The 16916-nt window shown below is 55.1% G+C and overlaps 1 protein-coding gene across 4 annotated transcripts in view; it reads left to right on the forward strand.

The window, feature by feature from the left end:
* DGKD (diacylglycerol kinase delta) overlaps nt 1–16916 on the forward strand; it is a 140975-nt gene that overhangs the window by 103272 nt on the left and 20787 nt on the right. For all 4 annotated transcript variants that reach the window (XM_037850368.1, XM_037850369.1, XM_037850372.1 and 1 more), the window contains 10 exons: nt 1143–1305; nt 4273–4381; nt 7860–7999; nt 8929–9013; nt 10220–10314; nt 10393–10492; nt 10570–10843; nt 12374–12535; nt 13267–13395; nt 14572–14668. In XM_037850368.1, coding sequence (XP_037706296.1) covers nt 1143–1305; nt 4273–4381; nt 7860–7999; nt 8929–9013; nt 10220–10314; nt 10393–10492; nt 10570–10843; nt 12374–12535; nt 13267–13395; nt 14572–14668 — 1354 coding nt within the window. The remainder of the gene's footprint in view (nt 1–1142; nt 1306–4272; nt 4382–7859; nt 8000–8928; nt 9014–10219; nt 10315–10392; nt 10493–10569; nt 10844–12373; nt 12536–13266; nt 13396–14571; nt 14669–16916) is intronic.

Consider the following 16916-nt stretch of genomic DNA (forward strand, 5'->3'; position numbering starts at 1 on the left):
ATTATGGTATCTGAACAAACTGTGTGAGTTAAATTGTTTAGGGAATATAGCTCTTGCACCAACTAAACACCTCTTTCCCTGGTCTTACATGGAATTTGAAGTTTTAAAATGCAGTTGCCCTAGACCTCACCACATTTGCTTCATTCATATCTCTAGTTGAAGTCTGGATTCTCTTTCAGCTTTTTTGACAGTTGCTGTATGTGCTAATACTGACATTCATATCTGCCGAGTTCTAGCTCTGAGTTTCAGGTGTCCACAGATACCCAAAGTTTTAGGGATGGATCAGGTTATACACAAAGGGATCAGCATCTTGGAATCTGAAGATAGCCATTACAATTCAGTAATAGATGTGACTGCTGTAAGAGCTTACAATTTAGGGACCGTTACAATAAGCATTCCCCTGATAAGCGGTGCTCTAAGGTTCAATTCTGAGTTTACACATTGTAGTTACTCCATATTGATAGGCATTATAGTGTTTGCCTTTGTTTCTGGTGTACTTCACTGAAATGCTGTCTGTAGGTTGCATTCACCTCGTTGAGTGTCTCACGGCTGCACTCTTCTCACAGTTGCTCAGTATTCCATTGTGTGCACACACCACAGTCTACCATTCTGTTCCTCAGTGGATGTACCCTTAGGCCACCTCCACCCATTGCACGTCAGGCATACTGCTGGTGTTTTACTCGAAGTTGAGAGACTGATCAGTTGGCTACCAAGGAGAAGCCAGTTTTAAGATGCTCTCTTGCTGGTGTGAGGAGTTGAAGCTGTGCTCCAGTCTCCCTCCTATAGCAGATGTTAGCTCTTAACGGTCCATGTTTTGTGTGGGTGGAGAGTTGGGAAGCTGTTGAGATTCTCTGAAGAAATCAGCTCTGCTAGGTTGGGAGCTAAAGGGAATGGCAGCAGTGAGGTGAAAAGTCTTTCTGAAATGCAGAATCCTGTAAATGTGAGGTCAAACTGGTCAAACTCTATTCATGGGGAAAGGTGATACGAAGTATGTTCGTTAATCTCTTATCAATTTACTGGGCGTGTGTGTGTAGGTTATAGATACTTCGGGAGTGCTACATTTTATTATATGATAAGCAGTGTCCTCGGTGCCTTTCATGACTTTTAAATGTCCTTTTGTCTTCTTCCACTCTCACACTCAGGGTTCTGGAAGGCAACATGTCCTCCCTCTTGCACCAGCCCATTGTTGGTCTTTGTCAACTCAAAAAGTGGGGACAACCAGGGTGTGAAGTTCCTTCGAAGATTCAAACAACTGCTGAACCCTGCCCAGGTCTTTGACCTCATGAATGGGGGACCACATCTTGGGTAGGAAGCTTCTAAAGTGTGTCTTGGTGTTTTTGAAATTTTCTGAATGTAGTTAACACCTCTGAATTGTATGTTGAAAGTGGTTAAAATGGGGTATTTTATGTTGTATATATGTCACCTAAATAAAATTAAAACATACACCACAAAAGAAAACAGAAAAGAAAAAAAAAAGGTAATACATGCTTATTAAAAAAAAAATCAAAGATTCAGAGTCTTTAAAACAGGAAATAAAAGCTCTCTTTCTTGAACCACCCCCTCCCTTAATTTTACTCCATAGAAGTACCCACTCTTAGTAATTACTAGAAGAGCGTGTCTCTCCCGTTCTTCAATGCACATTTCATTCACGTGCACGCACACACGCTGTAAACCAAATGGGAGCCTCCTTTCCTGTAGTTCTGTGGAAGCTTTTTACGGTGTCAGCACACAGCTTTGTGGGCACGTTTTCATGCCAGCATTTGCACGTCTGCCTCATTCTTTTTAGTGTTGAGTAGGACGCTTTATCCAGTGAGGCCAAAAGGGATAGCAAGAGATAGCCACACCTGACGTGCATGACACAGGCGTGTAATGGGCCAGTATTTTGTCTGCTGGCTAGAGATTTGGTTTCTGCTCTTTGTAGTTTTGTATATTTTCTGGGTTTGTAGAAAACGTTTGCTTCTCTAAATTTTGTGATTTGAGCTGGTGACTTTCTCATTTGCAAGAACCCATCCTAGGTAGGAGCTGAGAGGGCCTGGCAGGTACTTGGAGCCCGGTCCGGGACGTTTGTAGTGGAAGGGGCTTGTGATCCTGTTCTCTGGCTGTGTGTTTTCCTAGGAGGAAGCCAGGATTGTGTTGTTTGTGGAAGCAGATGCTGCTGTGACATGGGCCTGGCTAACTCAGTGCAGGTTGCCCGGGTTGGGGACGCCCGAGCTGGCTGTGCCTGCTCAGCTCTGTCATTTGGGTGTCTTAGATAAATCAACTCACAGCAGCTTTCTGATCTGTTTCCTCAAAGGCAGTGCTCCCCAGATTTCTGTAGGTGGCCATTTGAGCTGAGGGATGCAGGGTCACGTTCACTGGTAGGTTGGTTGTAAGGGAAGTTAGCATCCCGTCCTGACGCATTCAGCAGGATCAGGTTGGAATTCAACACGGTACAGGGATGTTGGGATAAATGCTTCGAAATGGCCTTGGGCAGGGCAGAGTACGCAACAGAACTTGAGAATAAAATGATATTAATTTTGGCATGTGTTCAAAACCCCATAGTTCATAGTAGGGGTTAAATATGAGACAGGACCATTTTGGAAGCCCCCGCAGAGATGTTTCTGTGATTGAGTCAATTCCTGTTTCTGGGACGCTCTTTGTAACAAAACTTAGAAACGTCGCTCCATTTCCCAGCTCCCTGCCTCGATGGGTCACCTCTGCTCAGAGAGTGGGAGGCCTCCGGTTACAGCCTCTTGTGGGCACACGCTTGGATGTTTCCCTCCACCTGAGGCTGGCGGCCTTGCTGCTGGAGAGCTTCGCCTCTGCACACAGCCTGGTTAGCACAGGGCCGTCCGTTCCTCTTGTTTTCTGAGGACTCTTCTGGGTCAGGCACTGCTGGAGGCCGGCAGACGAGGTCAGTCAGATGGGCCCGGCCTGCAGGCAGTCAAGGACCAAGAGACGGGGTCTCCTGCTACCTTGGTAGTGTGCTTACAGGTTCTGTGGGAACACAGAGAAGGGCCGTGTAAATCACCTGGGGTTTCTCTGTTTCTCATTGGAGCTCGCCTTTGCAGGGGGCTGGTATTGTAATGGCTGAGAGGGCGCTGCAGAGTGTCAGGCTGAGGGCACAGCACTTGGGGTGAGGGGTGGGCCCCAGGGTGGAGAGGCGGGGGCTGCCCAGGAGGGCCTGAAGTGCCCGGCTGACCAGTCAATTCCTGAAAACCACTGGGAATCTATTAAAGCCAGAGCTTTGACGAGATTTTTGTTTAAGAAAGATCATACTGGTTGCACAAACTGGAGGGGTCCAGAAATCGAGAGGAGGTAGATTGGGGGCCCTTGAGGAACTTACATGAGCAGCAGTGGTGGCTGAGAGGGTGTGGTGGGGATTTGCTGGGGAGGGGTCTGCACCAGTCCGTGGCAGAGGGAGGCGTCTCGCCTGGTGAACTGGGTTGATGGTGCTGTCGTTCTCAGAGAGGGGATGTGATGGACCGGGGTGCCCTGCTGAGCTATTGGGGGTGCCTGCAGGGACATGAGGGGCCCTTTCTGGACGACAAATGCAAGAGTGGGGCTTCAGGAAGAGCCTGAGGTCGTCTGTTGAGGGTCATCAGCATCTGAGTGGGGCCTGAAGCCAAATCGTGGTAGGGCCACTCAGGAGGCAGGGGAGGAGAGACGGGCCGCTGGGTGGGGAGCACTGCGTGCGAGGGGCTAGGGGGCCAGGGAGTTGCAGGTGTGGGGCGCAGCACCTGGGCAAGACCGTGTGGCCGCACAGAGGGAACGGGCTGTGAAGGCTGCCAGGGGGCAAGGAGGTGAGGACGGAGAATTCGGCAGCCTGGCCCTCCTCAGTGACCAGAGTGGGGGCAGAAACCTGAGTGCAGAGACTGAGGAGAGCCCAGAGGGTACAGTAGGAGGGCTTGCAAGGTGGTGTGGGGCGCTCCCTGCAGGAGCTTCCTCTGGGCTCCCAGTGGTGCTGGTGGAAAGCTGTGGCCACGTGGGTCGGGGCTGGGCAGTGGTGTGGCCACTGTGGCCTCCGCGGGGCACCCCTTGCTCCCAGGCTGAGTCAGCTGTGCCTTGGTGGCCGGGGTTCGCTGTCCCCCCGGAGATGTCCTCCACACGTCCTCCCTCCACAGTGGCACATCCGGTGCACACCTGGGCTTTGCCTCTGAGAGGCTTATCTGCCTGTGCATGGGGTCAAGGCCAGAGGGGAGGAGGCAGGTGCCCCCGCGCCCAGGGTGGAGCAGGCAGCCGTTTGTCCTTCAGCGTGTGCCTCACTACACCAGCTTTGTGTTTTATCTGCAGCTTGCGGTTATTCCAGAAGTTTGATACGTTCCGGATTCTGGTTTGTGGCGGGGATGGCAGCGTTGGCTGGGTCCTCTCTGAAATCGATAGCCTCAATCTTCACAAACAGGTACCTGGCTAGTGCTGTGTGGCAAGCCCCAGCTGCTGGGGAGAGCAGTGGCGAGGTTAAAGGCGGGGACGCCCTGCCATCCCGGAGTGGCTTTTCTGAGGCACTGAGACCAGGGTGGAGAGAGGGTTTGGGAGGTCATAACACAGATTGTGGTGGGGGTGGGGGGAGGAGAGAGCCGGCGTGATGGAGGCCCAGACATACCGGCTGTGACATGTAAGCAGAAAATCCACTTACAAGTAAGTGCGACCTGCCAAACAGAGTCTAGTCCAGAAGGGTCTTGGGGGTGGGGCGTTCTGGGAGGGTGTCGTTGCCCCCGCCCCCCTCCCCCCTGGATGGTGATGTGTATTGCAGGGTGACAGGCTTTGTTGCGTGATGCCTCTTGCTCGGGAGGAGGGGACAGAAGGAGACCTGGACTTCTCAAGTCGGAGTGATGGCTCATTGGACTTGGTTTCTTGTTAAAATAAAACTAGACTTGGCCGATTGTGAAAAGCTTGACTCTTTACTCCTTCCCTGCCCCAAGATGTTTAACCACTGTTAGCAATTTGGTAGCTGTCTTCCAGCCTTCTCTCTGTTGTACATGTGGTATGTGTCCAATGCAGTTTTTATTTAAACGGGATCATTTTATCTATGCTGTTCGGTGAACCACTTTTAAAAATTCACTGTGCCCTGAACACGTAGCGCCCTGTGTCAGTCAGCAGAGCTCTGCGTGGGGGTTCTCCATCGGACCCCACTGGGGGAGGCTGAGATTTTTCAGGAAGGACGGCTCTGGTGAGCAACCATGTATGTACTTTTCCAATTATTTTCTTTTAGTAAATGGCTGGAAGTGGTATCTCTCTTTCAAAGAACACCTTCGTGTAAACTGATGTGCAGTCTTGCAAGACTGTCCTGCGTCACATGCCGATGTGGCATCAGACGGTCCCTTTCCCAGCCCCTGTGCATTCTGGTTATGCCATTTTTATTTTCAACTCTTTGATTCCTGGTGAAGTCAGACTTCTCTTCAATTGACTGCAGTTTTAAAAGAATCATTTGTTCATGTTTTCTTGCCCAATTTTCTATTGGGATAGTCATCTTTTTTTTTTTTTTAAATTTCTAAAGGGTATCATTATATTAGGGGCATTAGCTTCTTGTCTGTCATATTGCAGATGATTTTTTCCCTAGTTTGCTGTTTGTCTTTCAGCATACTTGTTTTTTTGTTTTTCTTGAGGATTTTATCATTTCTGTTGTGCTTTGAGAGACCTAGTTAGACCCCAAGGTGATGAAAATAGTCATCCATGTTTTCTGACACTGTGCTTATCGTCTTTTTTCCCCACATCTTTTATCTGGCTTGAATTTATGGTTCAGAGATTTAGTGTTTCCTAGTTACCACCCCACCCACTTCACTGGCAGGGGGAGCTGGTGGACAGAATTTAACTCCGGGGACAGTAATGATTCTGGAGACTGGATGGTCTGAGCTATTTCCGTGGAGGCTCCGCTGAGGCTCGGCCAGGAGCTCAGGAAAGAGAAATGTTGCTTCCTAGTGGTGAGCTTAGGATATAGCACACTTAGATCCAGTTTCAAGTTTTGTTGATCACACATGTTATTTACAAGTTCATTACCCCTGGTTGGGAAGACAGACCAGTGTTATCATTTGCGTCCATGCGGCTGAACTCGGTGAACCTTAGTCGTCTTTGGGTTTTCTGTGTCACTTGATGCTCTGGCCTCTCTCTCTGCTCTCCCCCTGGCTTCCCAGGACACCACACCCTCTGGGTTTGTCCTCTCTTCCCGGCTGCCCCTTCTCAGCCTCCTTGGCAGCTTCTCCCTCTTCACCCACCCTTTCAGTGCCACTGTCCTCAGCCTCCTCCACAAGCTTGCTCAGAGACCACCTCCGTGGTGCTCTCTCGGGATGCACCGGAACCAAACACCCAGCTGCCCCCAGTCTCCTCTCGATGTCTCCGAGTGCCCCAAAGTCAGCATTTCCCAAACAGACCCCATCGTTCGCCCCCACCCCTGCATTCCTTTCCTTGGAGTCTGAAAATCTATTCCATCCAGTCGTCCAAGCCAGAAATCTGGCAGTTTTTCTGGATTCTTCTCTCTTAATCTCTCATTTTGGATTGGTTGCTGGCACTCATGTTTCCACCTCAGTGTCTGCAGGCCGGGGGCCGCTTCCTGGGCCAGGCCACACCTGGTAGCGTTGGGTGCATCTCCTCACCAGGCCCTGGCCTCTTACCTGCTCTCCACACCTCAGCTGGGGAACCTTCTGAAGGTGGACTTGCCCGTGCTGCCCGCCCTCACGTCCTGGCTGGGCTTATTGGCTCTTAGGACGGAGTCCAGACTTCATGATCTTCCTCCTTCTCTGCCTTCCTCTTCCACCCCCTCCCATTTCACACCCCCCAGCTCACATTCCCAGGCATCCTGAACTCTGTCTGTCTGTCTGTCCACTTCCTCTGTCTGTCTGCCTGGAACTCCTGCACCTTCACTGTGCCACCTGCTCTTTGCCTGGAAGGCTTCAGGAAGCCTTGGCAGGGACCCTAGCCCCTCTGTGCGCCCTCCCAGTGCCGGGGTTCTCTCTGTCCTCGTGTGTGTTGCGCCTCGTCGGCAGGGCAAGTGCACTCCCTGCCTCTTACCCCCCAACGGTTCCTGTCCTCAGGTGAGCAGAAGGGACCGTGCCAGGTGCAGTAGGGAGTACAAGGACAAGGCCATGCCTCAGGGACAGTGGCCCCCACCCCCAAAATGCAGTCTGGGGCTGTGGGTGGCTGGCCAGTCTCTGAGTGCCAGAGGTGAAGGTGGGCGAGTTCCTGGGGAGCCGGGCACTGGAAGAGGCTTCTGGAAGAGGCAGGGCTGGAGTTGGCTTGGGTGGGTTTCAGGGGGAGTTCCAGGGGGAGGGGGGGCCTGAGCCGTGCAAGACGGGTGTGGAGCGAGCCTCAGCGTACGCTTGAGTTCAGTGTCCAGACTGCAGGTGGCTCCGGCACCTATTTCTGGTAGGTCTTAGAAGCCAGCAAAGGTGTCAGTAGAGGAGTGAGATGATATGAACAGTGGTGCTGTTTTCGGAAGATGAATTGGGCTGTAGTGAGTAAAGGATACTGTGGTGATGGCGAGATGGGTGGTGGGGGTTGTGGGGTACACTGCAGGGGTCCAGGGACTCAGATACCTGATCGTGGGGGCCAGGACCAATAGAAATGGAAAGGAAGGTCTCCCAGAAGTACAGATAAGAGAGGCCACGAATGATGGGGTGCCAGCATGTGGCGACGGATATGAGGGGATGTGAGCTATGGGCACACGGGGTCAGGAGCAGTCAGACGACCTGGAATGAGGGCCTCTGCCCTGTGGAGACTGGGGGGGAGAGGGGGCTGTGCCCCAGATGTGAAAGCCACGCCCTTTGGCTCCCATCTCTCACATCCCTAATTTCGCCATTGTTGTGGGTAAAAGACAGGGAGTGGGGAGGGGAGGGGTGTCTCCTCCTTCCCGGCCTGGTCCCCAGGCCTTCCCTGTGTCTCCTCAGTGTCAGCTGGGAGTGCTGCCTCTCGGGACAGGAAACGACCTGGCCCGCGTGCTGGGCTGGGGCTCCGCCTGTGACGACGACACCCAGCTTCCCCAGATCTTGGAGAAGCTGGAGAGAGCCAGCACCAAAATGCTGGACAGGTGAGTGGGAAAGCAAGGAATGTGCTCTTACCCGGGGTCCATGGAAACCATGAACCCTCTGAAGTGATTTGTAAAAATAATAAATAAAATACATTAAAAAATAAAAATTTGACCGGAGCTCATATTCCTTTTCTCTGATAGTCCTTAGGTTTTAATGAGATAACTAAAAGGAGCTGTTCTTTGGAACAGGTTAAGAACCGTGGCCGGGAGCCGTCAGGTCTTCACGTGAGGCCAAAGCTAAATCCACCGGGGCTGTTAGAGACGGCGGCCCCCGGACCTTTGGCCGTCCCAGCCCAGGATCTACTAGTTGTTGGCAAACCCTGGGAATTCCATCTTCCCATGTTCTGTTCCCAGAGGAATTTTACTTTTGGATAATTATCTTCTATGTGCTCCAAAATACTTTGGTACTTTTCTTGGGTGAAGTACTTCGTTTCTGAGCTGGTTGTCTGAGATTCCACAGGCTGCATGCCGGTGGTGAATCAGTCCTGGGTCCTTCATGCTCCCTCAGAGGGCCTGTAGCTCTGACGAGCAGGTGTGGTTGGGGAGCGGCCCAGGCTTTCTCATTTTAAGGAAGGTGCATGTGCCTGTGAAATCCCAGAGAGGAGTTTGGTGCTCTCTGAAGAAGGATGAGCCCATTTCTCCTGGAAGCAGCATCTTATCCTCAGGGCAGCTGTGTATGGGACAGAGTCCGGCTCCTCCAGCCGAGCTGCCATGTCCTGTTGGTGGGAAGGAGACACGCTGGTCCTCAGCTAAGGGAGGAGCTGAGCGAGTGATGTCTTTGGGGACGTGGAGCCAACGTAATGGGTTTAAAAATAAAGTTAGAAATGTTTCTGAGACCAGCTTTTCAGACAACAGCACGAGGCGCAGGGTCTGCCCACCTGCGGCTGCCCCCGCCGGACGTGCAGGCTAACAGGCCACCCTGTGCGCAGGTGGAGCATCATGGCCTACGAGAGCAAACTCCCACGGCCGGCCTCCTCCTCGACGGTCACCGAGGACTTCAGCGAGGACTCTGAGGTGGGGAGCGCACCCTGCGTCCCACGAGGGTGCCCCATGCAACCTCAGGGGTCTGCCCTGGCTTTCCCGCCCCTTTGGCAATGGGTTCGCTCCTGCCCTGCGCTGCCCAGGGCTCAGATCCTCAGAGGTGCAGGGCCAGCCCGAGGGGACGCTGGAGGCCACGTGGGTTCTCACGCCCCTTTGCGGTGGACTCCTGGGCTCTGGGATTGGCCGAGGAAGATCTGGGGTCACTCCTAGGGCCTGGGGTCCTCCGCGATAGCCTTCTCCCTGTGCTCTCCGCCTTGCGCTCAGTGGCCCCTGCCCCGACAGAGACTGCTGCCCACGTGTGGAGTGCCCACCATCCCGTGGCTGCCACGGTTCCCACCTCCCCCTGAGCCCCAGCTCAAGTCTCACCCTCCTCTGCAGCATCTCTGACTGTCTCCACCACCCCCCACACCATTTGCAATAGTTACTCTATTGCAGAATAACTAAAGTTATTCTCCTTTTTGTTCAGTGATGGCTGTTTTTGTGATTCACCTCCTGAGTGGAGGCTTTGCCTTGCTCCTGTGGTTGAACCTGTGTGGTGCCCTGTGCCACCCCGAGCACACAGTCGTGCACACGGCCCCCTGGAAAGCTGGCTGCTGAGGGCAGAAGACAGCTCTGCCCAGGGCCTCTCCCAGGCAAGGGGGGTGGGTCCGAGAGGCACGGCCTGCAGGTCAGCTCTGCCCGGCCGTGTGGGCGTGGAGGAGGAGCCAGGTACCTCTGGAGGAGGGGCAGGGCCACAGGCCAATAGGAAATAGGAAAATAACTCACCTGCTGTAAGGAAGGAGCCCTGCCTGCCGTCCTGGCTACGTGAGGTGTCAGTGTGCGGGATCTGATACACAGTTCCCCTTTGGAAGTGTGTGTCGAATCTCAGACCAAAGAAGCACGAGTTGTTGGTAGAGTTTCGTCAATGTGTTCTTTTTTTATGATCTGTCCTTCCCATATTTTGCCCACAGCCCTTAGATGGGTGGCGTTTTTGAAATCTTTACCGTTGCCCTGGCAAATGTCAGGTTAGCCTTTGGAGTGAGTGGAGGTTTTGGCTGTATGGGTTGGTGTGTGTTGGAGACGAGTTCTCCTCTAGCCCGTCCTGTGAGGGGCGTGGACGGGAAGGCCGTGCTGGCGCAGCATCCCCGAGCCTTCGCTCACGGAGACTGAGGCTGCGCCTTCCCGTCTGGGCGAGCGCAGGTGCAGCAGATCCTCTTCTATGAAGACTCGGTTGCCGCCCACCTCTCCAAGATGCTCACCTCCGACCAGCACTCTGTGGTCATCTCGTCAGCCAGGTGAGCGCCCGGCGGCTGCGGGCGGGGGGCCCTGGGCCACAGCCGTCTCCAGAGGCAGCTTTCTGTCTTTCTCATCAGAGTGCTCTGTGAAACGGTGAAGGACTTTGTGGCTCGGGTGGGGAAGGCCTACGAGAAAACCCCCGAGAGTTCAGAAGAGTCGGAAGTCATGGCCAAGAAGGTGGGTTCCCCAGGGCCCGGGCAGGCGGGCGCGCCATGGGGGGACACGCATCTCATTCCCGCTTGCTCCCCGCGTAGTGCTCCGTCCTGAAGGAGAAGCTCGACTCTCTCCTCCGGACCTTGGACGATGAGTCCCAGGCCTCGTCCTCGCTGCCAAACCCGCCCCCGACCATTGCCGAGGAGGTGGAAGACGGGGACGGGCCCAGCAGCGTCTGTGGCTCCACCGGGGACCGCTCAGTGGGGCCAGCCTGCCCCTCCCGGCCACAGATCTTCCGGCCTCGGGAGCAGCTCATGCTCAGGGCCAACAGCCTGAAAAAGGCCATTCGTCAGATCATCGAGCACACGGAGAAAGGTGATTGTCCTCCCGGGCTGACGTGGCTTCCTTCAAGAGGCACTGGGTCTGCCCCGTTTCCCTGGCACATGGCAGCAGGCAGAGCCGTGTACGCCTGTAGGCTGGGGCCCCGAGCCAGTCCCAGCCTAGCTGTGTGACCCTCAGCTGCCCATGCCCCTGGCAGCACCTCCTGGCGCAAAAGCGCCCCTGCTCAGCTGCCTGGGGAACGTTTCTCTGCCCCCCATGTCCTGTCTCAACCCATGTCTGGTCTAAGAAACCTGACTGTGAGGAGGGGGCCATTGGGGACCCCAGGGAAAGTGGAGGGCAGAACTGATGGGGTTCCCGGATACCTGACCTTGTGGGTCAGGGTTGAAAGGTGCCACGGGATCAGCCGTCCCAGGGCTGCTGGAGAAGCTGACCTCTGGCCAGGGCAGCTCAGGGAGCAGTGAGGCGGGCCGCCTGGCCCTTTTGGGTTAGAGGTGGGGGGGACTGGAGTGAGCATCCTCTGGAGAGAGCCTGGGCACTTTGAATTGAGGTGCTGATGAGCCCCCAGGGTTGGGACTCTCGTGGACATGAGGGGACTGCCAGGAGCTCAGGAGAGGGGTGGGCTTGGGCACAAGCGTTAGGGCTCCTGTGCCTGAGGTGTGGGGTGAGGCCACTGACCTGAGGGACAGAGAAAGAACAGGACCTGGGACACTGGCAAATGGGGTCAGAGGTAGGTGGGGAAGGGGGCGGGAGAGCCTGGTGTGCTTCTCAGGGGCAGGGCCGGCTACTGTGGCCGGAGACGCTCCGGGGCTGACATCGGGCTGCCCTGGCTGGCTGAGACCAGCCCGGGGGAAGGCAGCTGGAACCTCGTGGAGTCATAGCTGCCTCCAGTGGGCCAGCCCTTTTCCTAGTAGCCTTGAAAGGAACATTGACAGTCCAGCTTGGCTGATGACCTTTGTTGTCCCCAGCTTCTCCTGGACCCCACTCTCCCTGCTTAGGACGTCTTGACTTGTCCTCAGTCCGGTTTCCCTCCTTACCTTCAGAAACCACTTTCCACTTTCTACTTGCTGCCAACCCCGTACCCAGCTCTCAACTTTCTCATTCTGAGCAGATCAGCCTGCTTCTGACCTCAAGGGCGCCAGTGGGGCTGTGGGCCCTGCCTCCCCCAGGCTCCTGACCTCCTGCCTCCCCTGGTGGGTCCACACCTGCCTCTCCCCCTGGCCGGCGGTCAGATGGGGGCCCCTCTTCACGCTTGGCACCGGCCCCTGGCCCTGCACCCCCCAGGCCCCTCTGGGGCCTTGCTGCGTCTCCTCACTGCCCGCCTTCTGGTCTTGGTCCTGTCTTTTCTCTCCCAGCTTGTCGCACAAAGGCTCGAGTGTCATCACATGGAGTGCTGGAGCCGGGGAGGTGGGGGCAGTGGGTGGGAGCTCAGGGATCCCAACTTTGCAGAGAGGGCCTGGGAGGGACAAGGAGCTGCGAGACCACGAGGGAAGTTCACACTCAGCCGGAACCCTGCCCAGCCGTGCCCTGTCTGCGGCTGTAACCGCCGTGTTCTCTCCTTCGCAGCTGTCGATGAGCAGAATGCGCAGACCCAGCACCAGGAAGGTTTCATCTTAGGTCTGTCTGCGTCAGAGGATAAGAAGGACCTGAAGACAGAAAACAGGGTGTGCTCCCCGCTGCCCCACAGCGAGAACTGTGGCCTTGCCCGAGGCAGGGGCCACCTCCGAGGTATTGTTGGCAGCAACTTCGCCTCAGGACTGCAGTTTGGAAGTTCAGTTTCCTGATATCTAGGAAGGCGGCCTTTGGAAGTGTTAGGGTTTTCTCATAATTGTTTTGGCCACTTTAGGTATAAAAATTCATGAACCCAGGGCCTGTTTTCTGTGTGTGCTGGAGATGTGTGTGGTTTGTCTGGTGAAAGCTCCTGCGAGTGGGGGAGAGGCCCTTGTTGTTGGGGTGTGCGTTGGGGTTCTGCCCTCGTGTGCTTTCCCCAGACTCTCCCTGGGCACCCACAGAACTGCTTGGAAGGGGCCGGGCCTGGCAGGGATGGGACCCTCACCCCTTCTGGAACAGGCCCCTGGGAGGAGTCCTTGTAAGAGCTGACTCTGTGTGGGCTCCGGGCTCCGGGCTTCTACCCTTCCCCCGTCCTCCCCATCCCCGTCTCCCCCACAGCTGTCAGCAGTCTCGTCTCTGCAGGTCACCCTCCGTGGCTCTGTCACCTCAGGATAAACTCCGAACCCCAGGCCCTTCGTGTGGACCCCCTCCCCTCTCCGGCCCCCTCACCCCCCACCCTAGGCCTGCTCCCTTTCCTTGTGCCTCCCCGAGGCTGGCAGCGGGTCGTGACTCTCCTCCCCAGCCTGGGTCTCCCCTGCCGTTGCTCTGATGAACTCGCCCCTGGCCCCCAGGATTTCCGTAATGTTCTATTTTGGACGGTCTTAAGGTTTTCTCTTTTGTTTTCATAGTGTCCAGATCCCCGTGTGAAAAGCTAATAAGCAAAGGAAGTTTGTTGCTGGGCAGTTCTGCTTCTCTTCCTCCCCAGTCAGGAAACAGGGACGGCCTGCCAGCCCTGAACACAAAGATTCTGTACCCCAGTGAGTGCCGCTCCCGCCCCCCGCCAGGTGGGCCAGGGTGGGCCAGGTGGGCCCGGGGCTGCCTGCGGCTGCAGGGAGGGGCCAGAGAGGGCACCTGGCTAGGGTGGAGCCAGCAAGGTCTGTAGGCCTCCCCAGCAGCCGCTGTGTAAGACAGACTCTGTCCTCGGGGAAGGGAGGTGTACTTTAAACAGCACCACTGTGTGGTAAGTGCCCTTACTTACAAAAGAATAGGTGCAACCCAGGTAATTGCCTTGTTGGAGAGCTGATAGTTGAGCTGGGTTGCCGGGAATAAGTAGGAGTTATCCTGAATGGAAAGAAGTGGGGGGATTGTGCTAGGAAGCTGGGAAAATGCTGTTATTTCTTGCCAGCAGCGGGAGTGGAACTGGGCACCAGGAGAGTTGGGCCGAGTCCCCTTTTGCGTCTTCCCTCGGGAGTTGTGACAGTACTTTGTGTTGTTCTAAAGGAAGGGGGTACAGGAGGTTTAAACTGCTGATAAAATGCCCTCAGCCGCAAGGCCTCTTGCTTGGAGGAACGTGGAAAGCATCAGGCAGGGTTCCGAGGCCTCCCCAGGCCGGGCCGAGCGCACACCACACCTGACCTCTCCTGTTGGTAACTCGGCAATTTCTACATGGGATCGCAACTGAATAGAAAGAAAATTCCGGAATCCCTTAGGAAAGGAAGCCCAGAGAAGTATTTGGTTCATGTAATCAGGAATGAAATCTTACTGGGAGGAATGGCTCAATGAAATGTTCAAGAGCAGGGCCTGTCTTTAAGATTCCTGATTTAAACAGTTTTAACTTGGTGAAGGGCACTTGAGGGTTCTGCTCACCTGGAGTGTTCCTAATGTTTGCTCATTTCTCATGGGTATAGTCTTGGAGAGCTGCATGATGGGCCTCCAAGGCGTTTTACATAAAAGACCGTTTTGGTGGCGCTCCTTAAATTTTATGGGCACCACCTACATAAGCCATTTTGTGTGTCTCATGGGCATCAGTTTCCACCGCCCAATGTGTTTATTTTTATTCAATAAATGTGGGTTGATGATGGTGGTTTCTGACCTGAGTGTGTTCACCTGCAGCATTTCAGAAGTGTTTCATCATGGTATGTTCTGAAGAGTACGTGTCTGTTGCCTTCTGTCGGTCCTGGCCAGCGAGCCCTTCCTTTTTATCTTCCTTCCAGATGTCCGGGCTGGGATGTCGGGGTCCTTGCCAGGGAGCTCAGTCATCAGTCGCTTATTGATTAATGCCGATTCCTTTAACTCTGAACCAGAAAACCTGTGAGTATGAGAGAGGCCCAGGGCCTATTGATAAGAGGATTTCAGTTGGTGTTAGCTGATGCGGAACATGGTTGAAAACTTCCAACCACAAGTTTGTTCTAGAAAGGTGAACAGGACAGAGACTCTCTGGCCCATTTCCGCGTCTCACTAAATTTCCCCGAAGATACACAACCTTCTGAGTTTTCCAGCAAGTTCGGAGCCCCCGGGAAGTGAACCTCGTACTTCTTCTCTGTCGCCTCCTCAGTGTCACTCTCTGGTGACCCCGGCTGGCCCCCTGTCGCCCCTCTTTCTAGACAACCTTCCTCCTCCTCTTAGGGTGGCCCCTCCCTCTGCTGCTCTCCCACGGCGTCTGTTCTCCCTTGCCAGCGACGTGGGATCAGGGTTCCCGGGTGGGAAGGTCCTCCGTGTTACCGTCTTCAGTTCCACCAGGGAGACCACTGTCCTGGGTTCAGACGTCTGCAGAAGTGTGGACACTGCCTCTGTGCTGCCCTTTTGGGAACATGTCCTCCGTTGCCCGGTTCCTAAGGAGGGAGAATGGTTATATAGCAGTTGAGTGGAGTCTGACCCTTCATACATAGAGAGCGTTGTGGAGACAAAATGGTGTTTTGGAAATATATTTTTCTAGATTTTTCTTTGTATTGGCTGATTGCAAGTTCTGGGTAGCCAGCAGGCTGGTGATAATGGGTTAAAAGTCGTCAACCATTTGTGTCCCGGTGGTGGGTGGGTTTGGGGAAGTGGTGCTGAAAGCGCACAGCGTGGCAGCCTCTGCCGCACCTGTTTGTCAGGTTGTGACCCCAGCTCGTCCTCGTGCCTGGGCCTGCCATCGCCACCCCGCTGCGCCCACTCCCCGCTGCAGGCCCACTCCCCTGCCTGGCGGGCGGGCCTGGGGCTCTCTTCCTAAGCTGTCTTCATGCTCTTTTCCCCTCCATAAGGCCAGGGTTCTGGTCTTGCTGTGAGCGGTGCCCTCTTAGTTTCTTGGGGCGTGAATAACAAAGAACCACAGACTTCGTGGCTTAAAACAAAGAAACGTATTCTGCTGCAGCCCTGGAAGCCAGAGGTGGAAACCACGCAGGGCTGCACCCCCTCCGGAGGCTCCAGGGGAGGAGCTGCCCCTTCCAGGCCTGGTAGCCCAGGCCGTCCTCGGCTGTGGCCGCCTCACTCCAGCCGCGGCCTCTTCTGTGTCCCTGTTTCCCTGCCTGTCTTTATGAAGACACCAGTCATCGGGTGTGGGCCCACCCTAGACCCAGAACCATCTTGTCTTGAGGCATCTAACTTCGTTATGTTGGTAAAGACCCTGTTTCCAAATCAGGGCACGTTCACAGGCACCTGGCTCCCTGAACGAGGGACTTCATTCTGTCCCTGGTCTGAGCTCACTGAAGCCGAGGCTGTCAGTCTCTCTCCTTCTCCCCTCCTGGCGCAAGCTGCGGCGCTTCCTTTACCTGGGAGGCAAAGGCTGAGGCTCTCCTTCCCACCAGGTGGTGCCAGGCCCAGGGCCCCAGGGCGTCCGTGGCAACTCCAGTCCTGCTCTGAGGCTGCCCTCCTCGGGGCTGTCTGGCTCCCACATCTCTCCTTTCTCCAGGCCCCTGTGCCAGCCTCTCCACCCTCCTTCCCTCGTCCCCGGGCCCTGGTGTTCAGTTGGATCCCTTCCTTTTCTGGGGACCTATGGATGTGGTCAGTCGTGTGGTCTTCAGCCTAGAAAACAGCTCTGTTTCAGAGTTTTGCTCTGGCTCAGCTGCGAGGCACTTGGATTCGATGTATCATAAAAACACTTAAAAGTGGCGATTGGTTCTCAGATCAGCCTGCAGAGCCTCGGGATTCTGGTCCAGGCAGTGCTCCTGAGCACAGCACTGCTCGAGACCGAGCGTCTGTGGGCACTTCTCCTAGGAACGTTAAGAGCCCACTTTCCATCCTGCTGCAGCCTCTGGCTGGAGGGGCAGGGTCCTCCTTCTCCCACCTGCCCCAAGGGAGAGCCAGGGTCCCGTGCTGGAGCTGGCAGCCCCCAGGGCTTGGCCATGGGGCCTGGCTTCCAGCAAGGACGGGAGTAGACGAGGCTGGACCATGGCCTGGCCCCACCCAGGGGACACAGGAGAGGGGCGTTTCAGTGCCACTTGGGGCTGGGCTGGGCACGTTCAGGTCACCTTCCTTTTTATTTAGGAGATAGTTTTGATTAGGACCAGGAATGCTTGAGAAATGTTTTGAGGTGAAGAGTTTAAATGAGTGTGTGTTTACATGTTATAAGGATTGCATC

The sequence above is a fragment of the Choloepus didactylus genome, chromosome 9 (genome assembly GCF_015220235.1).
Source record: "Choloepus didactylus isolate mChoDid1 chromosome 9, mChoDid1.pri, whole genome shotgun sequence".
NCBI classification, from domain to species: domain Eukaryota; kingdom Metazoa; phylum Chordata; class Mammalia; order Pilosa; family Megalonychidae; genus Choloepus; species Choloepus didactylus.